Raw genomic sequence first — 27,444 nt, forward strand, 5'->3', positions numbered from 1 at the left:
GGTCACAACTCTGCCTCTCAGTGACCTCTGACATGTCATTTAACATCTGAGGCATCAAACTGTCATTTGCAACATGAGTTTAAAAAAAAAAAAAGCCTCCAGGGTTGGTTCCATAAGCACCACGACTAAAAAATTACATAATTACTGAGAAACATCAAAAGCAGAAACAAGAGCCCTCTTTGCTCAACAAGAACCTTGAGGAGGAGGTGGCAGGCGGGAGAGAGCCTGCACTTCCACGTCAGCAGGGCTGACCATCTGCTGTCATGCTAAAGTGCCTCCCCCACTCCTCATGCCAGCTGAGACCCCAAAGCATACTCCTCTTAACACCACCACGGACTCAGCGGCTGCCTCGCGTTTAAGAGTTAGGTTCCCAGAATACAGGGCCTGAGTCTTACGTCACCTCTGCCCTGTGCCCAAGCCTAGCCCCGGAATATGCAGTTTGCTTAAGAGAAGGGAACAAAGACAAAAACAAAAATCAAACTTTCCCACAGGTATCCAAACCAGTGGTTCTCCCTGGGGCTCACCCCCACCCCCCAAGTTTCTTATCCAGCAGGTCTGGGATGGGCCCAAGACTCAGCTGAGGCTGATTTGGGGACATACTTTGACAATCACTGAAGCAAACTATTAGCAGAAATTTCCAAAACCAGAAAAAGGAAAGAAGCCACTGAGACCCATATTTCTTTATATGCCACCCATTTTACAGTCCAATGAGAGCCGTAAATTCTTGCTATGTGATTATATTCTGTGACTCAGCCCCAGGTTGTTCAGTGAGCTGGGGTTCTGGTGAGCCAGCCAGGGCCTCTCGACTCCAAGGTGCCAGGCCCCACTGGGAGGCAGCCCAGGACTCCCCAGTGCTTATGCCCCCATACAGAGCAGGACTGGCAGGCTCAGGTGGGAAAGAGAGGGGTCAGAAATAAAGAATGGAAAATTGAAAACAAAGCAAAAACAAATAAAGAGACACAAGCAACCTGGACACAATAAATTAAAAACAAATTTATAAACTGGGGGTAAGGGTTAAGAATAATTTTTCATGGTAAGTACCCCTCATTTGGAATAGGAGGTATGGTGAGGAATGGCAATAACTCTCATTTTCAATCATTCTTTCAGATCCTTTCATTGACTAAAAACAAAGCAAACCATTCAGAAACAAAAGCAAACAGTTAAGTGCTGCTGTAGTTCAGAGAGACAGTTCCATCATCAAGCCCCTGGAAGGGCTCGGGGATCCGTGTCTTCAGAGCTGCGATGCTATTCCCTAGAGTGGAAGGCAAGCCCTCCAGGCCCCCATCTTCCGTTAACTGTTCCAAGTTCAACCTGTTCCCACTGTTGCCCCAGGCCACACGTAGGCAGACTGCACAGTGCCCCTTGAATCTCTCCTACCAGATCAGGAGTCACCTGTGAAAATGGCCAACCTGCCCAGTGCTGGGTGCCACCTTCCACCAACAGACAGGTCAGCTGTCAGCCATCACATCATTCAGAGGTTTAGGTTCAGAGCACCTCAAACCTGGAACCTCAGAGAATCCCTGCAGGATCCTCAAAATAATCCTGACTGCACAATCTAACCCTCCCCTCCCCAAGTCTGCTCTAATCAACGAGGAGACAGAAAGGGGGCCAGTGTGTGCAAGACCTCAGATTGCTCAGCATCCCCACTAACATTTTGGCCCTGCCCTTCATCATTGTCCACTTGTGGGAAGCAGGAAGCCAGAATTCCATGGTTTTCATATTCTACCTCAAGAAAAAAAGGGTTCAGGGCCCTTGGTTTCATCCAGTCCAGCTTCACAGGGCACCTGACCTCTGGCTGGCTAGGTTACAGGGCAGTACATTTTCTGCATGGTGGAATTCTATGTAAGTATTTCACTATCTTCAATGGCAAAAAAGATCATCTCATTGTTTACATATTTCTGTAAACTTAAATACTGGCCTACTGCCAAGAGGGGCAGCCAACTACTTTGTTCTATCAGAAGAATGAGTTACTCTATATTCACTTTTTCCCTCACTGTTCTAACAGTGATCTTCAAAAGTGGTCTCCCAAATCTTATACACACATCCACATAATAAGCTTAAAAACTAAATGTACCCCCTCAGAACCCATTAGATCAATGAATTTTAATTTAGAAAAAATAAATTGTGAAGACTAGAAAGGGCATGTTTCACTGACTGTAGTCCCAGTTCCCACCCTGTTTCGTCATTACCCCTAGGGGCCAGGAAACAGCTGACAAGCTAACCCAGGCACCAACCTGTCCTACCAGCTGTGCCACGTGTCCTAAAGGTAGGGACAAAACAGAACCAACAGCCCAGGACCCACCTGTTCACACACAGATGCTATTTCTTGGCCTTGTACTTATCTTCCGGGGTCCAGTGTTTAATTGGTACCAAAGAAAACAGAAGGAAGAAGGCATTGTTCTCCTTGCCACTGAGGTCTCACGACAATCTCCACCTTATCAAATAGAACCGAACTCTGAGTTTTGGCCAGCCTACCAGAGCCTGTATCACTGCTTGCTCACGTTCTGAGGGAGTGCTCGCACCAAGCACATGAGGGAGGGGTCATTTTAATTTGCTGGAGAATTAACACAAAGATGGCTTACGGCAGAATCCTTCACCCAAAATGCCACTTCGCATCTTTTCAAGTGGCTCCTCCTCTCGGCTCTGGTGTGGATTTCTGACTTTGCATCCTTCTTCCCTTCTTTGCTGGAAGTGGGGTATCTGCAGCTTGTTCTCCTTCACCCAACACCACCCACCCGTCACCTGTGGCTCAGGTTACGCCAGGCACACAGCAGCCTGTCCTAGTGAAAGAAGCCGTCCTCAGTTCAACCAGAAATTCAGCTGTCAAGTTCTTGTTCCCACTAGAGGGAGCCATCGAGTCGGGTGCCTCTGCACACCCTTTCAGAAGGGGGAAGAGCAGCAACAGAGCTCAAGAGAAAAATGCATGTTAGTTGGGGAGAGTCCACGTGGACTTTAAAACTTGGATGAAAAACCAAAGAGCCTACAATAAGCAGGAGTCTACTGGACAGGCCGTGAGTTATGGGTGAGACGGAAGGCCTGCTGTGTGGCCAGCCGCTAAGAGGAAGAGTCTAAAGACGAAAGCTCATGAGCAGCAGCACAAGGCAGTCAGCCAGCCCTGCTCTCAGAGAGGAACGAGGGTTCTGGTGGCAGTCCCTCATCTTTTTATAGCACCTGCTCCCACTAGAGGCAACTTAACTGAATCACAAATACCATTTGACAAACATGTGCAATTAAAGCTAGAATCCTAACCTGAGGAGGAGCACAATAAGACCTTAAAATGTTCTTACAGCAAAGGCAAGTTTCTGACATTTCTCTCTCTGGTTGCTCATTGTGTTTAATTTTTCAGAACTATATAAGAACATTCCTAATTCTTTGGTTTGAACAGAGCTGAAACAATCTGAATCTTACAAAGCCAGGATTTTGCAGCAACCCCCGTAGATTTTCATCTGAAAACCGGTCCTCCGAAGGTAGCACAGCTCCCCAAGCTTCCAGCCACTCGTGTCTCCCGGTGGCCCACGTGACAGTTCAGCCTCAGTGCCACAGTAAGCAAAGGGAGGTCGCCATGATCAGCAGAGCCCAACATCCGCATCCAGGCCTGCAGACCACGCCCTCGTGGCTCTCCTGGAAAACTAACATTTGAAAACTCCCTACGTGTGAGCTTATCTGTTTTGCCGTCCTGCATTTCAACTGAAGTGCTATTTTAAGGAAACAAAAAATAGTTTTTGCTCCTTTGTTAGGTACCTCCCCACACATCCAGATCAGATCCAGGGATGCGATGCGGTTGCTGCTGACGGGGCCCAGAGCTGTTATATCCGCCCGAGCATCACAGAGCAAAGGCTGCGCGCTCGGTGTTAGAAAACCTCAAGCGCTGGCGAGGCCCCGCCCACGAAGATAAAGGCGTAGGTGAAGCGCCCGTTCACAGGTGCCAGCGTCAGGGCCCAGGGTCTGTACAAAGCCTAAGAACTAGACATGGAACTATGCCAAGTCGGGGGGGGGGGGGGGGCGGTGCTGGCGGCAAGCTTAGAAAGAAGTGCTATCAAAAAAGCTACTGGATAACACCACAGCCACCGGGGCAGCCACGTCTCAGCGATAGCCTGCCAACACTGGACCCCTCACTCACCCACCCATACTTCATACAGTCATGTGTATCCCTCCTTTATAGGCCAACATAAAAAAAATTAATATTTGAAAATAAAATTAGAGTATCCTTTGAGTATCTTTCAGCTGAAAGGTCAGATTCTAATTATTTGCATCAGATAATTACAAAGGAATCTACAATTTGCTTTTATTGACGTTATTTTCAGAGTACTGAACTAATGAGATTTGATGGTTTCAAAATTACCCTTCCATTCCTCACAAGAGGAGTTGGCATAATTGGCTCTCAAAGAACAACAGGGCCCAGAAAAGTTAAATATCACATCCTAAGTCTAAGAGAAGGCCATGCCAAAGCAAAACCAGAGCTGGGAGCCCTGGGCCACCCCATCTGGGATGAGGGTAAGAGGTGATAGGAGGAAACCCCCTGAACACCTTGCAGGGTCACTAACTCAACAAAGAAAAGCAGCAGCCTGGCTCCTGTACATGCTCAGATGACAGGAGTCCATTCTGTGAGGGGCACCCAGGTCCCCTCCAGTTCTGAGGCTGCATTTGAAAAAGGCCGTCCATGCATTCCACAGAGCAAGGGGTACCTTCTGCTCCATTCAAATCTTACCTCCATCAGTGGGAATTCCTCTTGTTCAAAAACAAAGGGAAACCCTGTACTCAAAGGTAAGTGCTAAGGGTTTCACTCAATCCAGCCTCACACATAAAAATGAAAGAGAAATTTGTGTATGTTTATGACTCCATGTGACTATAAAGTTACATGTTCATCCTTTACAAGCACTTCATTCCTGCCCCACAGATGGGTGAGTCCTCACCTTTTCTGGACCCCTTTTTAATTGTTCTCTTTCAGAAGCAAAACATTTGTAGGACAGTTGTGCACAAGTGCCTATCAGACCATCAACTTTGGAAAACGGAATGGAGATAATTCATCAATGACACAGAACACAACAGTATGGTGAGCCCTACTCTTTGTGCTTCCCAGTCCTGAAAACAGGGCACCCAGAGTGGGGCGGGGGGGACGACACACAGCAATTCCACAATCACACTCAGTTGTTCTAGGAAAACAAGAAGACCTTTGCACAGGGGTAGCATTGTAGCCAATGAGATTTACCCAAGGTGCAATTATTGCTGATTTTTTAAAAAAGAGAAAAAGAGAATGTTGAAAATATGCTAAAACCACTTGCTTTATCTCAAGATAACACCATAAAGGATGAAGTGTGGAAATATAACGAGGATTCTTGCCTTGTCCACCCCACCCCGAATAAAGGGCTGAATAATGTGAAAGCTATACTAATACTATTAGCATGTATATACACACACATATTCCTGTGTATGTGTATGAATATAGCCACATAAGAGAAAAATTAATCTAATGTGATCAAAAATGAGAAAAGACCACAGGTAGAGAGTAACTCAACAAAAGAAGGAATTCCTCACACAGGAGACTTGTGGCCAAGATGTAGGCCTAGACTGACATGTTCTGTCTCCCTCCACAACTAAGAAGAAATACAACTACCACAAAACCAGAAATAACCAGAAGTTCCAGAAAATAAATGGATGTCCAACATATGAAGTTATAAAGAAGTGGTGCTCGTCCAGACAGGTAGGAGGTGCAAAGCCAGGGCAGAGAGGTCAAGCTGTGCTGGTGGTGGCAGCAACGGTGATGGCAGCGGGACAGCGTAAGCACAGACACCCGTATTTAAGGGGAGGCGAGAAGTGCCTAGGGAACACCCCCAGCTGCAGACCAGACCCATCAGCTTATGATTTCAACGCCGGGGAACACAGACCCCCACTGCCTTGGACTGTGAGGCCCAGTGGGGGTGCAGGCAGAGGAGGAGGCGCCTGGTCTCTTAGCGGAGAGTGAATGGCAGGAATCCATCTTGGACACCCCATCACACACACAAAAAAAATGCCACAGCATGGTGAGAAGGGTCGCCCGGTTGTACGAGTGCACAGGGCTCCACCCCCTAAAGCGTAGGAGGTATGACAGCCCCGCCCAGGGAGCAAAGGTAAACACAAAACTGTCAGGATGGCACAGATCACGATAGAGATCCCAGTGACGCAACTGACCAGAGAGCAAATATCTACTCTAACTAAGCAGCAGATAGGAAATCTTCTGAGGCACAGTTCAGAGCTTTGGTTATAAAAATGATTACAGACCTAACAGCAGATCTTAAACAAGACAGGGAAGGAATGAAGGCTAGTCCTGCCGAATGAATGAAAACACAGACAAAACTAGTGGTGAGGGAAAGAAAACTAGGGATCAAATCAACAAATCGGAACATAGGGAAGGAACAAACAGTCAACCAGTGCAGAAAGAGGAAACGAAAGCAAGGAAAATGAGGAGAGGCTCAGAAACCTATGGGACAGCTATAAGTGGGCCAACATCCGAATCATAGGGTTGCCAGAAGATGAAGAAGAACAACTAGATATTGAAAAATTATGTGGAAAAAATAATGAAGCAGAACTTCCCTAACTTGGAGAAGGAAACAGACTTACAGGTCCAGGAATCACAGAGAGTTCCAAAAGAACTGGACCCAGAGAGAACCACACCAAGACACATTAGAATCAAAATGTCAAAAATTAAGGCTAAAGAGAGAGTCTTAAAAGCAGCAAGAGAGAAGAAGAGAATGACGTACAAAGGGGTCCCAATGAGATTATCAGCTGAATTCTCAAAAGAAACTCTGCAGGCAAGAAGGGACTGGCAAGAAATATTCAAAGAAATAAAAAACAAAAACCTACAACCACGATTACTCTATCCAGCGAAGCTGTCATTCAGAATAGAAGGGCAGAGAAAGTGTTTCCAGGACAAAGTAAAACTGAAGGAGTTCATCAGATCCAAACCACTGTTATATGAAATGTTAAAGGGACTTGCTTAGGAGAAAGTGGATCAAAACTATGAACACTAAAATGCAAACTGCATCACAACAACCAACAACAGAAGCTAGGGAACCAAAACAAAGGCAAACTAAGTAGGCAACGAGAGTGGGAAAAGAATTATAGGTATGGGGAACATTTTGTGGGGAGGTCAACTGGGAGAGGGGAGGGGCAAGGGGGGAAAGGGAGGGAGATGGTACAGGAATTAAGAAGCATAGTAAGAGGGAGTGGAATAGATAGGAAGAATTTGAGAAGAACTATATGCACGACCAATGGGCATGGACTAAAGGGGGGTACAATTAGAGGGAGGGGGAATCACTGGGTGGAGGAGAACAAAGGGAAAAGAAATTGGGACTACTGTAACAGCATAATCAATAAAGCATATTTAAAAAAAAAAAAGAATGAATTCCTCATCTTAACACCACATGACTACATTTTAGACATTCTAGAATACCACCAGCCAAGAAATCTCTTTAGTCCACCCAAACCTTGCCCTGAGCCAGTCTTGAAAGATACAGTCCACCTTCAATTCTAGGGGAAAATTTAACTCTGTGTGATGGAATTCTTAATGCAGGCTCCCCTATAATCCCCAGGGCTCACTGCCTATAAAATGGAGGGAGAGCAAGAGCAGAGGGGTCAATGAAACGCCACCTGACTGGGCGAGACAGCCCTTCGCTGGTTGCCTCCAGGCACCTGCCTTTATCCCTATGTCTCCCTCCCAGGGTTCTCAGAGATCATGTCTAAGGACATGAACACTGTGACAGCAATAATGGCTGAGCCCTGAGGCCATTCTTAAAGAGTTTCCTCAACAGGATCTCTGTGCATTTTCTAATCTGACTCTGCAATGGGGGGTTATGAGCCACAGGGGGCAGGAAAGCAGCGTGTACTTGCCCTCTGCTGCTCCTCCGGGGCAGAACTGACAACTACTCAGCTGGGTCCTTGCCTGCCCCCGCTCACCCTGTACCCATCCCACACAGCAGCTCTTCTGCTCAGGAGTCCTGATGGAGAGATGCTAACATGTCACGCTAAGACGGACCAATAAACCAACAGTCCTGGCTCTTCCACTGACAGCAAAGGCAATCTGCAGGCCTGTTTTAAGGTGTCCTTATCCACTGTTGGCCTAACCTATAATGGGCCTCCAGTACTCTGTAACTCATCTGGCACCGAGGGAATCCCTTCCCAATCCATTCCGATACACCAGACTCAACAGATCGCGGCACTTGGCAAATCCACCACTGGCCCTATGTGACCGACCTTCCTAGGAGAGGTGGGTGCTCTCATACCCCTGTGCAGAGGTGATGTTTCTCTCTCCCCACCTCACCTCTGAACATCACGTTTCTGTTTTTTGAACCCTTGAAACAAGGATTTCCTGAGGCTACTACTTACATTTCTCCTTCAGTTAACTTGGTGGCATGAAGTGGTGGCATCTGGCAGGCAGGCAGGCAGACAGGCACCCTCTGGGCCAGACTACCATCACCTGTGCGCAAGGGCAGGGCTTTACCTGTTTCCGTAAGTCCTGAGCCGACCGATGCAGAGCGGGGTGGTGGTGGTTAGCAGCAGGCCCCCTGGCCGAGGAGCCTGTGGAGGGGGCCGCGGGCGGGTGGCTCGCTGGAGCCTGCTCCCTCCGGCTGTCGGCCCGGTGATCACTGTGCTTCTCCTTGCCGGGAGTGGCCTCTTTGCTCTTCTGTTTTTGAACAGGTTCTTTCTCCCGCGATGACCTGCTGGAACCATTGAAAACTAGGAAGAAAGGAGAATAGACGAATAACGTTACTATAACTGAATACGCTGCCATGAAACCTAACCTTCCTGACATCAAAGAGAATATAAGTAAAGGCGAACATTCTGCACGTTAAGTCTCATCACACTAACAAGGGCAGCCACAAGTCAAAACACATCAGCACGAGAACGCAAAGGAAAATTGAAAAATTATAAACATATCTTAAGAATTATTTGCTTTGGCTGAAATAACTGAAAAATCCATTTGAAAAAATCCCTACGGAGAAACTCCAGCAGCCTTCAGAATATCAACATCACGCCTTAAACACAAAGAAAAATTAAAGAAACTAACACCAACAGTCATTCCATGAACAGGAGCACTTCATGTATAAAGACACAGAGAGGATCTGGAATAAGATAATACATCGTCAGATTTAAAGTTATGCATCTTGAGGCTAAAGATCTGCTGATGGATATGTTCAAGGAAAGTAGCTGCTGGACCCAACCCATCAGTGACTGCAGAGGAGGGCGGGGGCATGGGAGCTCTGAGCCAGACCCTCTTCTGTTGCAGAAGTCGTAACAGCAGTAACAGCTGCCATGCATGCGTGCTCTCCGTGAGCCAGGGAAATGACGCGAATGCTGAGAAGGGCACTGAGCCTCTGAATTCGAAAGACATTGTTGTCACACCCATTTCACAAATGAAGCCAACAGGCATGGAGAAGATGAGCACCTTGCCCACGCCATGCTGTCTGTCACCAGCACATGCCACCCCCCACCACCACCACCACGTGTGGTTCTCAGTGTGAATTCCCAGAGTTACGTGCTGGATCCCACCCACGCAGTGGGGTCAGAAGAGAACAGTGACACTCAGGATTTTTCATGGTGCACTTTGGTGACGCTGCTGTCGAGAGTTTTCTCTGCTAGGACTTGCAAACCTAGACAGACTGGTCAGGTCTGGCCCCTCTCCAGGAATCATCAATGAGCCTTTTATTCCATTTGTTCTCTCACATTCACAGCGCCCCCTCCCCTCACACCATCCCAGCAGGTGGAGGAGGAAGGCCTCCCTGCGCCTGGTCTGCTCTACCCCACAAGCAACCGTGAGCCCCTTTGGCTGTCATTTTTAGAAGGCACCTAGTGCATTTCCTGACAGAAGAAGCCTTAAAAGGTCACTGTGTCTACCCGACCACTGGGGACTTACAGAATTCCAGGCATAACTCACTACCTGGCCAAGTAAAGAGAACCTATAAAGAGAAAATTCTTCCTCCTTTGAGCTGAGATGTCTTCCTGTTGCTTGAAAATGCAGAAGTCAAACTTCCCAACGCCTACCTGCCCTTTGAAGAGCCCAAACAAACGACTTCTCTCTCGAGGATGCCCTCCTCCAGACCTGCATCCCCAATTCCTTGCAAATAGTATCCTTTTATTTGTTATTTGCTTTTCTGTCTCTTGTGCTAAATGTGCTAGCCCATTTTCTTTCTTCCCTTTTATGCCTTCCCATAGTTTCAAATGGTAAAATATTCCTGTTAAGTCTCCTCCAAATTGTTTTTGGATTCAATTGCTTAGATTTACTTCCTTAGTCCAGTTGTTATTACTTTGTATATGGTATACCATAGAGATTTACATTTTCCATATCTGGACTGGATGTGAACCTTGATCTCTGAAGTTCCTCCTGGTCCCAGTGATTATACGTTCTAATAAGAATTTCGATACTGAAGTAAAGACCATGCCACATCAAAATGTGGTCTGTGATCCTGTGTCGTACAGGTTGTACCAGACACTCTCAGTTACAGAAAATATGGAGCGCGTCGAATGGCCAGCCTTTATTCTAAGCCTAGCTGCACATTGTCAGAAATCATTAATCATACCCAAGCTGGCAGTATCTGTGCTTGCTTTAAAGACAAATTAAAAGCAACATCTGTAGGAAGTCATATTTCAATGTTATTGAAAATCAAGCCAAAGAACATGAAACTAGGCAATTCTTGACCATTCACCGATATTCTAAAGCAGTGAACACAGCTTCTTTAGTGGAACACGGCATGAGAAGATTTGTATTAATCTCCAATATTCCATACTCCCCTGTGCTTTGTTACTGCCACTACGATGTGTGTCAAGGTGCAGCCTGCTGTTAAAGAAGTACCAGTTCTAGCCCTGGCTGGAGAACAAATGGAATAAAAGGCTCATTGATGATTCCTGGATTGAGCGCCTGCCTGCGAACCAAAGCGTCACTGGTTCAAGTCCCAGTCATGGTACATGCGTGGATTGTGGGCCTGGTCCCCGGCTGGGGGTGCACAAGAGGTAGCCACACAGTGATGTTTCTCTCCTCCCTTTCTCCCTTCCTTCCCTCTCTCTCTAAAAATGAATAAATAAAATCTTTAAAAAAATTTTTTTGTTAAAGAATTACCAGTTCTATAGACTTACCTTTGTTCAGTTAAAAAAAAAATTCAAAATTCCATGGGTCTGTTCTCTTTCCATAACACTATATGAGCAGTTAAATCCCCAGCCCTGCTATTTAACAACTGGGCAAGTTATTTAAGCCCTCAGTTTCTCACCCGTAGGCTAGGACACAGATGCTCCTGTATGGGGAGTGTCTAGCCTAATGTCCAGGGCTAAGCAGGCAATTAACATTTGGGAAAAATTATTACTGTATATTTAAAAGGACCCTCTCAGGTTACCACATAACCAGACTGTGGCAGGGTCTCCTCGTGCCCGTCCTCCCTTACACGTACAGCACAAAGAAGGGCCTTGATACAGAGACGGCTGCCTGCGCAGGCCCACTGCCCGCACCTACTGGAACCCGGCTGCCACCCAATACCCATTTCGTGGGAGAAAGAGGCATTGCTACCTGCCAAGCAAGGAGAAGCGCAATGCTAAAAGCGCATCCCACACTCGACCAGCTGAATGAGTGACTTGAGTCTTGGGGGTCCCAAAGTCCCTTTCAAGGGATCCCTGCATCAAAACTGGTTTCATAACTATCCTATGACATTATTTGCCTTTTTCACTGTGTGGATATTTCCATGATGGTGATGGCTCAAGGTGGATCAGCTGTCAGGGAAATGCAAACCAGATGTACATGAGATACCACTCCACATCCACTGGGATGGCTATTGCAAAAAGACAGATAACAGAGTGTTGGAGAGGACATGGGGAACTTGTAACCCTCCTAACACTGCTGGTGGGAATGTAAAATCATGAGGCCACTTGGGAAAACAGGCTGGAAAGTTCTTCAGAAGGTGAAACAGTTACCACATGACCCAGCAATTCCACTCCCAGGTATGTATACAAAAGAAATGAAAAATATTTCCATAGAAAAATATGTGTAAACAAATGTTGGAAGCAGAATTATTAAAAATAGTTAAAAATTGGGGGTTAGGGGGGAGTGCCAACGGCCGGATGAACCTAGTACTCAGGGAAACAAATGGGGGAAAATCCATCCATAAAAGGGATCAAGCACTGATATATGCCACAGCATGGACCAATCTTAGAAACATTATGGTAAGTGAAAGAAGCTAATGGCAAAGGTCACATATTATATGATTCAATTCCTATGAAATGACCAGAACAGACGAATACAAAGAGACAGGAAATAGATGGGCAGTTGCCAGGGACTACTGGTTAGGTTTTGGAAAAATGAGAGTGACTGCTAATGGGTACAAGGGCTTTCAGGGGGAAGGTACTGAAAATGTTTCAAAGATGATCACGGTGAAGCATTCACAACTTTGTGAATATACTAAAAAGTACTGTATTATACACTTTAAATGGGTAAATTTTATGATGTGTATTAAATCTTAATAAAACTACATTTTTTTTTTAAACAAAAAAAGGTGGGCAAAATGGCTGGTGCCTTAACACAAATCAGCACAGGGGCACCCAACTACACTAATAATTATAGCAGGTTAGAAACAAACAAAGCCAGTTTCCTTTAAGGATGTAATAAAGCACCACTAAGTGTTAACAGTATTAAATCTTGACCCCTGAGTACACATACTTTTGTGATAAAACGAGAACTACAAATAAGCACTTCTCGTGCATACCAATATATGACGACTATTTCCAGGGAAAATTACTTGTGAGACTGTTTGAGTTGCAAGCTAGCTGCCTTTTTCATGGAATGCTATTTTTATTTGAAAGAACCACCAATATAGTTATCTGTTGGCCATTTCCTCAAAAATGAATAAAGTAAGCCTGTCAAGGAAAATAACTAACAGTTATTGCTACCAATGACAGAATGCAGAATTTTGAGTAAGAAAAAAAACAATTTTGAAACACCTATACCTGCCACCATGAGTTTGACAGCCTCTTAACACTTTTCTGATGAGGTCAGTGGACACACCACATAATGAAAGGTATCGACAATTGGAAGATGCGCATACCTCAGTGAACCCTTGTTTCCAATCAATATAAGACATTACAAACTCATGCATGGGTTAAAGGATCCATTCAAAGTGGAGGGCAAACCGATGGACTTTAATGTAACAGTATGAAAAGTTCACCAATACATGTTCAGGTTTCTGTAACAACTGACCTTTAAAAAACTATCATTGGTTGAGTATGGGTGGGATGTCAAAGAATAAAATAATCTACAAAGCCCCTCCCCTTTCCAGCTACATATTTGTTTGAGCCTGAGTTTCTTCACATACGTCAACCAAAACTGAGTATCGTGAGACTGAATGCAGAAAAGCGGGGAAGAATCTACTCAAGTGTCTTCTGAGACAAACATATAAAGGGATTTGCAAAAATGTAACACAATGCCACTCTCCTCATCTATCCTTTCTTGGTTTTGGAATCTAGTTACTTGTCATAAAAATGTTGTTTGTGCTAACATGTAATGGGTTTCGGTTATTTTTAAGTAAAAAGATACTTTAAAGTCACTTCAGTTGTAATTTTAATATGATAAATATCAATAAATACAATCCATACTAATAAAAGCTTTTGGGGGGTCCCTCAATTAATATGAAGAGTAGAAAGGGGTCTTGAGATCAAAAAGCCTGAACCTGCTGGGCTGGATTATCTTTCCCAAGGTTACTACACTGTGGTTTCCAGAGGCTTTGATGGGCTCTGTACTCATATCAACACCTGCCAGCCCCCTGAAAGTTCAGGTTCTGAGAGAAAGCTTCCTAAATTTGAATCCACAGAAATCATTTGCTATTAGACTTTGAGCTGGTTACCGATCTGAGCCTCAGTTTCTCTACTTACTATCTATCTCAAAGGGCGGTTGTGAGGATTCTGTGAGAAGATAATCATCTAGAAAGGGCTTTAGCAGAGCAGGAAGCAAGCACTGGGTAAGTGTTAGCTTGTTGGTATCACCACGCTACTTCTAAGGGGGTCAGTGGCCAGGCGTGTGGCAGGGCATCAACAGAACAGTACAGTGCTTGCAGCCCTCCACACCCCCTTTCCCTGTGAACGCAGGGCAAGACCAGCTGCAAACTGGGACAGCAGGGAAATTCACTAACAGTGGCACTGTGGTTGGCCAGCATATCTTTCTGAGATCTAGGAAAAAAATAAAACAACCAGATCCTTCCTCAGCATTATCTGCACCTAAAAATGCACAACTCTGGTTCTACTCCAATGCCACGAGATTTCACCTACCACCAGCACTGTATCAACTCCACAGAAAACACCCTGGAAAGCAAAGACCATGCTGTGAGGCACCAGGAGGACAGAGAGAAAGGGGGAACCAGAGGGGACCGGACGGACTGTACCACTAACATCATAAACCAAAGTGGCTGCACTGTGAACTGCTACTAAAGACTACTTTGATCAGATAGTCTGAAAAAATACCAAAATTAAAGACTGAATTAACTTTGATTTTAATTTAAGCAGGGAGATACTATTCAAACGAATCTACTTTCTGTAACCTTCTTATCCTGCTATTTTATAGGAGTGATATACCCAAATGGCAAACATAGCCAGAAAGTCAAATCATGTATTAAATGGGACGAAAGGGGGAAGGGAGGTCTGGGCAAAGACCATGAAGCTAGAGAAAAGGTATATTTTGTCCTCAACAGCTCATTAGTTTTAAGTGTCGTGGGAACCTGCCAGTTTTACCCCTCTAAGTAATTATCTTTTGTCTTCATTTGTAAGAATCTCAAGAAGGGGAGAGAAGGGGAAACAAAAAGATGTTCACTCTCACAGGGAAAGACTAAACCCTGACAACATAAGAAACAGGGAGACAGAGAAAGTTAGATGTACAGAAGACCTATGCACACCACCCTCAATTAAAAGGAATAATTAAGTGCATTTCTTTAAGGGAGAGGAGAAAAAGCATTTATCACAGTAAAAACCATATTAGGAAACTGTATTGTACCCAAATACAAATAGCTCTTGCATTAATGAACAGAGACAAATATATTGATTTGTATAGACATACTCTGAAACTTAAATGGCCTACAGCAAGTGTTTTCACAACATAGCAAGCAGAATCTTTAAATTCCAACGATGATACTTTGATTTATGGTCACTTTCATGCCTGAGAAGATAAGATTGGCTCCACATAAGGCATGAAAATGAAAAGAGCAAGAGAAGTTACTTTAGAAACATCTCACTTCAATCCCACGATCATGTGAATGGGAAGCTACACTTTCCAAGGAGGAGCGCACATTTCCAGCTCAGGGCTTTTGTGCTCAATGATGTTCCCTGTAAGCTCAATTCAGAGCTGGATCGCACAGAGGTTCCTGGGGGAGATCTGTAAGGCAGTCTACAGAAAGCTAGTCACACAGTCTTTAAAGCCCTCACTACGACACAGCCGCTTGGAGGGACGGGCAGAGCTTAATTTTGATTTCTAGTTCCCAGTGCCTTGATTCCCTGAACTACAAACCAGGGGCCTCCCCTGACCCGCTGTCCAGGAATCGCTGAAGTATTTAAAATAAAGTATACAAAGTGCTTTGTGTTCTTCAGAGAAAGGAGATATGCAAATGTAGGAAGGCTGATATTTTTAAAAGCTCTTGCTGCAATGGTGGAGACAAGATCCACTTTTGAAAACAGTAACTGCCTTTAAACAGGGCCAACAAGACACCAGCACAAGCATTTCAGCCAGCCTCCATGACTGCCCACATCCAGGTACCCCAACCTTGCTAGTCATTGGTGCTAATGAAGGCACCCTGTCTGAACAGCAGGAGATAATCCTGATTTTTTTATTAGGTGAGTAGAGAAAAAGAGTTATGCTCGGTGTCTGACAAGTTATATGATATCCTGAGACGACTCGGTGTCTGGCCTGAGCTAATAGGGTTCTGAAGCCTCACGTCCTTGAAAGAGAAATATGGACAAGAGTCACTACTGAAAGCTGGGCGGACTTGTCTGCTAGCAGAGGCAAAAAGAACAGGAAGAAAAGAAAGAACACAAGGCCGAAGTAAAGGACTAACCCCCAAAATACAAAAAATAAGACCTGCTCCCAGACCCACCTCCAAAATAAATATAAGACACAAGAAGAGAATCAGTGTAAAGAAGAACATGTTACGAAAAAGAAAAGAGAAGCCCGCCAAGTTTCTGATCTCAAGCCAGATATTTAAATGTAAGCTTCATGTCACTACAAGGCGTCCTCACTTGGGGAAGACAGACTCCATCAATAGGCTGGCATTAAATCCTTGTTACTACACAAAAGCCACACTTGCTCCCTGGAGCCAGTTCAACTTTGAGTCACTATTGTCTGAAAACAATGGAATGTCTGCCAACCTGCGCCAGCAGTTCCAAAGGATTTTAATGTAGCATGTGTGAGTGCTGCTACCCACTGCCCTGGGCAAAAACAGCTCCGCTCACCAGCTACTGTACAGCACTCACGCATGAAACCAGGGAAAGCAGCGAGGACAAGGGCAGGGCAGCAGGGGCTCCCTTATGACCTCACAGCTCGCCCACTTCTAGGCGCCAACCTCAAGCTGAAATGCAAGAGACGATATCCACAGCAACTCTGTGCACCTCCAACTCCAGGGTCACATGCCTGTATTACTGGTTTACATTGCATTTGTGAAAACCCTCTGAAATTTCTACACAGTTATACACAGAAGAGAAAAGAAATTCATTAAAAGGGATTTTTTAAATCAAATTGAATTTTATATGTACAAACTTGTGTAAGTCTTACAATGTTTTTTAAAATTTTAATTGTTTACTTGTTTTCTTTTATTGATTCTAGAAAGCAGTGAAGGATGTGAGAAAGAAGGAGAGAAACATATTTGTGAGAGAAACATCAATTGGTTGCCTCCTGCACACTCCCTGACTGGGTATCAAACCTGCAACCCAGGCATGTGTCCTGACTGGGAATTGAACTGGCAACCTTTCGGTTTGCAGGACGACACCCAATCAACTGAGCGACACCAGCCAGGGCATTTTTTTTTTTTTTTTAAATCAAAATTTGGTCGCACCTAACCCCAGCTCAAAAATTGTGAGTATGTTATGTGCAATGATGTAAAATAACTTCCAGAGCTGTGTAGATTTGCCATATAAACGTGTTTCTTACATATGTTCCTAATAACTTCTGATACTAAAGTTCAACAGGACATAGGACCTTTATGACATATAAAGGTGAGGGCAACGGAAAGACTATAAATCAGAATGAATTGTTTTTGTTATTGAAAAATGGTTTTTTGGCCCACTTGGCTCCCAAAGGAGCTGAGGAAAGGATGAGACTGATAGCTGGTGTCTAGCCCCACAACCGGCACCACCGCAGCAGCCGGCTCCCAAGGCGTTTGCACTCTTCAAAGTGCACGAGGGAAACAGCCTTTGGGGACAGAAGGCTGTGGGCAGAGGGATCTCATGCTTTGTCACTCAAGAAAAAAAAGACAATGAGCACAGAGCTATGCGTTATACTCAGAAGGGTACATGCATTCACTCCTGAAGGACAAGTGAAGAAAACATTCTGTAGTTTGGGGTTTCATAAAACCTTATATTCTCAAGGCCAACCATATCTGAAGGAAATGATTCTGGCCTACCTTTGGATTTGAACACAGCACACTGGGAGAGAGACACCTTAAAAGGTGTTAAATCGGAAGGCACCCCATATCACACAGTCAATTAGACAAGAAGAATTGGCAATTTCAGAATACAAGTATTTTACAGAAAAACTAAATACAGAAATATTTGTACTGTAATAAGAATTGTTTCCAAGGTTCTCCAAATAATTATCATGGGTCTGCTATTCTATCACATACACCTCTTCTCACCCTCAAGCCAGGAAACAAATAACTTTCAAAAATTCTATGTGCACAATTTACAGTCTCTGGAAATAGCAGAACTTCCCAAGTGACTAAAGATTCCCCTTAAGACGGGCCAGGTAAATTGAGATGAAAATATTAACTACTGAGCAGTTTGGTGAACAGCTCTGCGATTCAACTTACAATGGGCATGATACAGACATATCCCAGCCAACTATGGACAACAAAATTGATTAAAGGTTCTAGGAATCAATCATATGATATTCATTCTTCACAACTGCAGGGTATTACAGCTCTTTAGAAGTAAGAGTCATGGGCATGAAACCAGTAAGAGGACAGCAGCCGGCCCCCTTCTCCGGGAGCTCACCCAATGCCAGGCACTGTGCATCTGTCACTTATTTAGTCCTAACAGACTCCTGTTTATCTTTAATAAGCTATAATGCACACATCATGTAATTCGCCCATTTAAAAAGTGTGCCGCCTGATGGATTTCTGCATATACACGGAGCTGTCCAACCATTACCATACTGCAAATTTAAAACATTTTCATCACCTCAAAACGTAATGCCATGACCATTAGTGGTCATTTCCCATTTCCCAACTGTAATCCTAACAGAAAAAGCTGGTGTTCTCAGCTTTTTACCAACAGGGAAACTGAGGCTTAAAGAGGTTAAATAATGAGCCCAATGACACTTGGATAGGAAGACGTGTATGAGTCAGGAGCTTCTCGCCCCCACCACCAGGGGCACCTTGCCTAGTCCATCGCTTAAATCGGGACCAGCGTCTCAGGCCAGAGCAGATGGGCTCTGACAGTCCCAGGAAGACAGCCACACACTGAATTCTGAGGGGCACTGGCTGACTGTCGTGTGTGTGTCCCAAAGAGCCTGTGTGAACCAGTGGAACAGATGCTTAAGGAAAATGAGAAGACATGGGGGCAGGATGATTATACTGATAGACAGGTGTTACCAGGGACCTTCTACCACACTTGAAGCAGCTCGATCTGGGGAGGTCAGTGATGTCACACATTCACAGCGGGAACAGTCCTCTCTCAGCCCTCACTGTGTGCCAGGCATTTGAACATACTAACCTCCCAGAATTCTCTTATCAACTGTAAGGTTGTTCTAGGCTTCCACATCTTTTCAGTCACGTGGTATTAACGATAATAGCCAACAAGGCACTTTCAACCAGCCATGAACTGCTCTAACATATATTAACTCATTTAGCTTTCACAAAAACCTATAGGAAAGACTTGTATTATCTCTTCTTTTAAAACCGTGGAGAGGTTGTGGATGGTTAGGAACAAACACTATAACCTGACTCTCTTAAAATAAACTCCCAGCCCATATTCCAGCTTTTTAAAATTTCACTAGCCTCAACACAGGGGAAAAACGGAGCTGCCAGATGTTAAAGAGAGGTCAAGAGGATATTCCATGAAGATGTCAATTCAAGCAAAAACAGCATTTGTCAGCTAAAGAGCATGAGCATCTCCTGGCTGGACACAGCAATGGGGGGGGGGGGGGGGCTGGTCCTCCCTGCACACCCACCCCTACGCCACCCAGACAGAGAGGGGCCTGAGTGCACCCTGAAGGCCATCACAGAACAGAAATGTGGTCAACTCAGTGCAAATGATTGCTTTTTGGCCCTTACACAACATGCCCCTGGTGTGGATCCAAAAGCAATTAAATCATTCCAGCTGGGAGTCCAAAGACATGTTGTTTAAAAAGTCTTCTGAGAAATGTCCCTGTTCAGAACGAGATGAGCACACAAAGGAACAATGGTCTCTGCTATTCCTTCAATTTTTCCTAAGTGCAGAAAAGCATTTGAAGAATATACAATATGTGGCTAATAAGGGCAATGAACTTCCACCGAGTTCTCTGCAAAGGATGAAGAACACCTCACCACAATGACAACGCTGAGGGAAAGGCAAAGCCAAATTCATTCCAAACATATTAATTCCTCTGGTCTATTTCTCTTATCCCTATTGGAAAAAAAAAAAAAACCAATTATGAGAACTTCTCAAAAACTAAGCTATTTCAAATATCAACTTCTAACATAAATACCCCCAGAGCAGTGTTTTGATTGTGTTGTTTTGTTTCCAAATAGTGATTACCACCCCTAAAGGCTCTATCGTTAGGATCATTTGAGGTTCTGTATATGTAAGAGTATTTCAGAAACTCTGAAGAGCTATTGAAATAGAAGTTTCTGGGAGCATCATTATTGTAATGCTTAAGTGTTAACCCAAGGTTAAAAGCCCGTGTGATGCTGTCCATGTCATTTCAATTATGTATTTTAATAAACAAATTCATTTCCATTAGGATGCCCAGTGGATTATAAATGTAATGTTTGTGAAATTCAACATCTGCCTATGGACTCCAATGTCTTGCAGGAGACTCCTGGAGTCAGCACTCCTACCCCGAGGAAGATGAGCGCTCTCGGGCAGGCCCAATTCACCAGGACTGCCGCCCAGGGTCGGGGTGAGCTGCAGGGGTGATGGCTCCTGGTTCCTGGCTCCGGCTGCGAAGGGAACCCCTGCTGCTTTACTCAGCTTCCAGTTTTGAAGAGAAACAAGATAAAGAGAGACACCACCAGCAGTCTGGTTTCCAGTTCCTTCGAATTTACACAGACTATATAAAACTGTTCCCTGGACATGCAGCCCAACCAGGGTTTCTGCCCAAAGCTGCCCCAGTTTTCCGTATTTTGTCTTCTGTGCATTTCTTTCCCCACATTTCAGTGAGGGTGATCCTGACACAACTCAACATCCCCCGCATACAAAGCACCAAGAGAAACTCACAGAGAGGCATGAAAAAAAAACTTCCCCTCTATTTTCTTCTGTGGAAAAACGCCAACAATTCTGAGGACGTGCTTGACCACACAATTATTATGCCCTCACCCAGGTTATTCTTGTTAGAAAATCTACTTTAACACTTGCACATTCTTCACCCAAGTGAGAAATCAAAAGGAAATTGAGATAATCTGTCTCTAGGTTTTTACTTTTGAAAAGTGAGGCATGGCAGGGCAAGGAAAAGCCCTCATCCCCTTCATAAACTCTGTCCGACCTTTACTTTCCTGACAGGCAGAAAACATACTTTAATCTCAAGAATGATGCTGATGCTTATCAGGTGGCCTCTAAAATCAGAGAATGGCAGGTAAGAGTAGGGGAAGCACAAGACACGAGACACGGGTCCTCCTGATGTGGCAGGTGTCACACAGAGGGCCCTGCATTCAGGGCAGTGGCAAGTCCAACTGCTCACCTGCATGGCTCAGGTACCCTCTGACACCAGCCCATTGTTCATTAAGAGGCCATTAGGCATCAGCGCCTTGCAAATCTAATCAAGCGTGAAGCTTGGCAGGTGTTCTCAGATACTGAGAAAAGATTCAATTTTCAGAACACGATTAAGGCTTCCTCTGAACCCCAGATAGAACAAAGTTAGCTAGGGCAGATCCTAGGTAAACCTGGGGTCTAACATGTTCTCATATACATGATTACCTACTATCTGTCTATTTTCTTTTAAGATAAAACCACTGGCCCTGACCAGGAGACTCAGTTGGTTGGGGCACCATCTTGTGCCCCAAAAGGTTGCCAGTTCAATTCCAGGTCAAAGCACATACCTGGGTTATGGATTCTATGCCCAGCCAGGGCACATATGGAAGGCAACCAACTGATGTTTCTCTCTTTCATCGATGTGTCTGTCTCTCCCTCGCCCCCCCTCCCTCTCTCTCTCTGAAATCAATAAATATATCCTTGGGAGGGAGGGAAGGAGGGAGGGAGGGAAGGAGGGAGGGAGGGAGGGAGGGAGGAAGGGAGGAAAGAAGGAAGGAAGGAAGGAAGGAAGGAAGGAAGGAAGGAAGGAAGGAAGGAAGGAAGGAAGGAAGGAAGGATCCCTGATCCACAGCTCTAGGTCAACAGACCAGGTAAACATCTTCTGTACTCCCACCAAGTATTTTCTATCACAAGTGAACCCTCTATAGGAGTATCCATTTCATTCTGTTGTCATATATCACATTTAAACAAACATCTCTTTCTATAGCCAATGGGTACCCATTACAAGGAATTTCAAAGAGTTCTGCTCTACATTTATAAAGAAATGGGTCTCAGCAAAAGCAAAGCAGAAGAAACAAGGTCTAACTGCTATGGTGACTGCCGCCAGCGTTTGCTCTGTATTCATGACAAGCCAGGGGTCAGTGCCCGAGGCCTTAGGGGAGAACTCAGCAATTCCTTCACCCTCCTCCCACCCACTTCATAATTCCCTGTAATTTGCTCCAAATCACTGCCCCTTCCTATCACCACCCTGCAACCCATGTAAAAAGAGAATTAAAGATAATAATATCCACGTACACAAAAGATGGTAATTTCTGACACCGGGAGTTGAATCTATGAGAAAACTGTCTAGTCAACAACAGTAAGCTCAAATAAGCTGGAAAACGGAGGAGCCGAGCGCCCAACCACAACGGCCTGAGCACGCATGGGATTAATTCACTTTAACACCACTGTGGAGTCACCTCCTCAACCACAGTAAGTGAATGTAAAACTACAAGATTAAATACCTTTCAGGGATTATTTTTAATCCCTTCAAGTCTCCCTTCTTGCTTCATTCCATCTCAGGGAGCTCATCCATTCTGACCGCTTCAACCAGCAGCTCCGTAATAATAAATGCCCAGTTTATTCTCTGTAGTCCTCCTGTCTTTCACCACTACCACAAGCTCAACAAATAATAAAGTTCTTAACGAATCCCAAATCGCCTCCCTTCCTATTACATTCAACCCTGCCTTTCCAGGCAGTTGTGAAAAGCTGATCATTTTTGCTTCAGAATGCCTCTTGCCTTCACCTGAACTGCTGTATGTTCTCAAGTGCAGCCTCTCACCTGCTCTTTCCCGGCTGGAATCCTTGGACTCTTTTTTTCATTTCATCTCTCCTATCATTTCAGACTGAACCCTGTTGCTGGAGGAATCATTCTGAACTTGATCTATTTCATTTCATTTCCACATCGAAAATCACCAACAGCTCCTTATTCTCTACATTCGACTTCTTTCTCCTGTCTAGCAGGGCATATGTTCTCAGAGCTATGCTGTGGTTCCCAGTTACCCTGAAGTCCACTCCTATGCTGGCATGTTAATGTGCCACCATTCCACAGCTACACAATATTCCACATTCCACTCTTTATGTGAAATTTCATGGGTCACCTCTACACCTGTACCTGTATGCCAACCTGTATGTATAGCTCTCTCAATTATCAAGATGTCCTGATGACCACAACTGCAGGTAAAAGAAGCTTTTTCCTGAAAGGTTAAAATTAAGTGACCATTTCATATTATGCTCTGGAATTATTAACCCCATTGCCCTGACTAAAATGTAAGACCTTAAAAGATGGGTCCATATCTTTACCATGTTTAAAGGTCATCTAAAATACTGCCATGAGCAAGAGGCAGGAAAGATGAACAATCATTAAATTGACAAAGTAGAAAAGTCGAAGAAAAATGGGAGGCAGGCAGAGATTCCCATCTTGTCCACTGGCTCAGTGTACAGCCGTGGAGTAGGGGGAGGTGGGGGGGGGGGGGAGAGAAACTTTCGTTTGCCTCAACCACTACTGATAAGACAGCACTGACTTTCTGCCAGCTGTGCAGAGGCTCCCCACCTCACAGGGCCTCTGAGTCCTCTACAGCTATGACATCAGCAGAGTTCCTGGTAGGCGCTCAAGAGAAAACAGCCATAATAGGTCTCTACCCCATTGTCACTGCTTCACTCAGTCTGCTTTTCTCACTTCTTTTCCCCACCCCATGGTAATTCAATTTGTTATCAAGTCCTCTCAACACTACCCCTGCCATATTTCTGCATCTATCGCCTCATTTTTGTACCAACATCCCTGGTATTTATATTGCCATCACCAACTTTGATCAGGTAATCACCTACAATTACAGCCTTCCAATGCATTTACTTTTCTTCAGGTCATTTCCCTTTATTTAATCCTCATAATTAATGCCAGCTTAATCTCGTCAGAACACATCTCCAATTAAGTCACTTCCCTGTTGAAAAACCACTGGGTACTTTCCATTTAAGCCAACTTAAATAGTTTCTTCTCTCTGATACCAATATTTTATCCTACTCCTCCTCCCACAATGTATATAGCACTCTAGGAAAAAGTCTACTTCATAATATACATGCATTTACCTGATTTCATATCCTGAATAAGGGTGTCGTTTCTATACCAGATCCACCTGCTGAAATCATAATAACTTGATCACAAAACTTTTTTCATGAAATCTTCTTAACCGCCCCCAATTTGATGGACTCTCTTTCTGATTCCTAGTACCTGGAGCTCTTATGAAACTTACCATTCACCTCCACAACATAACCACTGTCTGTACTCATCTTAACAATCTAGTCATGTAGAACAGACTTGACTGTGTTGTGTTATACTACCTTCTTAGCCCTTAAAGTGTCTCGCACTTAAGAGAAGTATACAGAACTGGCTTTACTGCTATCACCCTTCACCTTCACCTTCCTCTTCATCTTCTCCACAGATGATCTGTTCCAGCTCTCACCCAAAGCTTTGGATTTTAACATTTTTCTTTTAAAATTAAAAATCACCACTGAACGTACCGTGCCCATTATGAACATGCTTGTGGGTTTTTCCTTTCCTGGGGGTTGACTGGCACGAAGATGAAGCATTGTTGGTGGTTGTTTTGACATCTTCTGTCTCATCCTCTTCCTCCTCAACGTCCTCCTCATCCTGAGAGCTTCCGAAATAGACCATGCTGTTGGGCAGCGCAGGAGAACCTGGAACGTTTGAGAAAGAGGGCTCATGAACAAAGGCCTGGACGCTCATCCCTTACAGAAGGAGCACTACAAACAGAGACATGTCCTAAGTAACAAACCTAAATCTTCAGGACTGAGCAGACAAAACAACCTATTACTTTACTGCCATTTTTAATTTATTTTTCAAATAACCACAGGAAGTATCCTCCACCCGCATACCCCAGCAGCAGAGGATGCCATATACCAAACATAAAAGCAAAAGTTTTAAATTTCATCTGAATAGTTCTAGGGGTGAAGGAATGACCACCAAAGATTGAACTGAGCAAGAAAACAAAACAAAATAAGAAAGAAAATAAAAACATCTATCCAAAGTGTTAAGGACAAGAGACCATTCTGAGTTATTGTCAGCAACAACTTCCTCATAAAATATTTTGGGGAAAGCTACTGCCAAGTAGCGAAGAAGTAATGAATATGTGAAATTCATTTCTTTTCTTGTTCACTTTACTGAGAATGAGCTAACACTCCAGTCACACTAATAAAGATAAAAGTAACCAATTTGCTCTCCTACCCAAATGGAGATCTCACACTGCAAAAGTGATGGTCAAAACCATTCCTGTCTAGTCCTGGCTGGTGTGGCTCAGTGGATTGACACAGGCCTGTGAACCGAAGGGTGGCTGGTTCAACTCCCAGTCAGGGCACGTGCCTGAGTTCGGACCAGTTGTAGGGGGGGTTGTGGCTCAAGAGGCAACCACACATTGATGTTTCTCTCTCCCTCCCTCTTCCTAAAAATAAATAAATAAAATCTTGAGAAAAACAAAAACAAAAAAACACCATTCCTGTCCAAATTCAGAACAGCATGCTCCAACAAGATGGGAATGAATGAGCAGTAGCAGGGAGCTGAAGTGACAAACCAAGCACCTGTGTTGCAGAAATGCTACAAAAGATACCACCAGTCCCCTTCCCTTTTGCTGCAGTCATGACCTACCAATATTCAAAATCCTCAAAAGTTATGTAGGGCTCACCACTGGGTGGAAATGAAACTCCAAAGGGATGTAAGCAGAAAAAAAAAATTCCTCGGTGGATAACAGAATTGGATACAGTCTGACAGAAGCCATTTTCCAGTGTTAGGGTTTTTCCCCCTCCCCTTTGATCATTTCCAATTAGAAGCAGGTTCTCAACAGAAAAAGGTTATTAAAACTGACACAGACTTTGGAAGAAGTCATTTAATCAAATAAGAGAGAGGAAGTAAAAAAAGAAAAGGAAATATGTAGCCATATTTCCACAGGAATGTGTTCATTATTCTTGTTCTAAGTGGTTTTACAATGAGTACAAGACTGACTGAGTAGGAGGAGAGGCGACGTCACCCATCCCAGCATCCTAATCCGAGGTTTTCAGTCAGGGCTCACCATTCACAGGTAACATATAATACCACGGAATCCTTCTTTCCTAAATCTAACTTTATAAGTACTTAAGGGAAAAAAAGGAGAAACTTTTTTTGTTTACTCAGAAGGGATTCTGAGTGAAAAAAAATTTTTTAACCATAGGCTGCAGCTCATCCCAGCATGTAACATGACATGAGCAACACGTTACATGCTACCAGACAGGCACAACGGCAGTTAAATTTCTCTCTTCAGTAAAACAAGACGGGATAAATTAAATAATCTCTTCAAATTCCTTCCAGATCAAAATATCCATGTCTAGTGGCTGAAATCAGAAGGCTGGGTCAGTATCAGGGAGAGCAGGCGCTTGTGCAGACCCTGCGGTAACTGGCGCAGCGCACTCTGCCATCTCTTGGAGGGAGGAAGAGCTATGGCGGGTCTTCCAGGAAGTGAGCCATTCATTACCCCTCCAGCCTTCCTCTTTCTCCCCTCAGTAGAAAACACAACCGACTCTGCAACTGAGGCCACTTGGGAGTAATGTGAAAACAGGGGGAAGACTCATAAAAATAATCTGTTCCAAGAGAATCAGGATCGGGTAAAACAGACTTGGAGTGCATAAGAAAGAAACAGGGAAGTAACTTCCACTAATAAAATCTGTTGAGGATATTTTAAAATCTCAAACATTGAGTAAGCAGCATGAAGCAACAACAACACTCCTTACACTCAAGATTTGGAGAGAATGGAGAGAACATTAAGTTTATGTTCCCAAGAACTAAAATGGAAAAAATGTCTAGAGGCTCAGTTCAGCATTCAAGTTTCGTTAATATCCTAAAGAAAGTGTACAGGGTAGTTTCTTCAACAAAAGCAGAAAATAATCAATCTTATAAATGGATGTGTTTTAACAGCTTCTCAGTAAATATAAATAAACTGAGGTAAGCGGCTAGGTATTCTAAAAGAAGGCTGGAGGCTAACATAAGAGAAATGTACAATAGGAGACATGCCCTGACCAGGCAGGTCAGCTGATTAGAGCTTCAACCTGATACGCCAAGGTTTCAGGTTCGATCCCCGGTCAGGGTACATGCAAGAAGCAACCAATGAATGCATGAATAAGCAGAACAACAAATCGATGTATTCGCCCCCCCAATCCTGCCTTCCTCTCTAAAATCAATAACTTTTTAAAGAAATCAGTAAAATAAAATGAGACAGATGACCAGTAAGGAACAGAAGGGGTTCTAAGGAATTTGCTCTTCACCCTAAACTTAGAATCTACAAAGTCCTGGAGGAACTGGCTCTGTAGTCAGAAAGAACTCAATTTCTTCTAAGTATGGGGACATAGGGGTCAAAAGCAGATTGCCTTCCACTAAAAAGTGATATAAAGTAAAGCACCAACAAAGAAAAAAACAGTAATGAAGGATTCTTAAACCAGATGAGTAATGGAGAGGCTAGTATGATGAAGGGAAGGGGAACATGGGATCAGTGGAGG

General features: G+C 44.1%; 1 protein-coding gene across 1 annotated transcript in view; it reads right to left on the reverse strand.

The window, feature by feature from the left end:
* JARID2 (jumonji and AT-rich interaction domain containing 2) overlaps nucleotides 1–27,444 on the reverse strand; it is a 259,462-nt gene that overhangs the window by 26,229 nt on the left and 205,789 nt on the right. The window contains exons 5-6 of the mRNA XM_090269793.1: nucleotides 24,427–24,603; nucleotides 8,477–8,712 (exon numbers count right to left, since the gene is read on the reverse strand). Coding sequence (XP_090125919.1) covers nucleotides 8,477–8,712; nucleotides 24,427–24,603 — 413 coding nt within the window. The remainder of the gene's footprint in view (nucleotides 1–8,476; nucleotides 8,713–24,426; nucleotides 24,604–27,444) is intronic.

Source organism: Furipterus horrens, unplaced genomic scaffold (assembly GCF_987537825.1).
Source record: "Furipterus horrens unplaced genomic scaffold, mFurHor1.1.pri manual_scaffold_3, whole genome shotgun sequence".
Taxonomy (NCBI): domain Eukaryota; kingdom Metazoa; phylum Chordata; class Mammalia; order Chiroptera; family Furipteridae; genus Furipterus; species Furipterus horrens.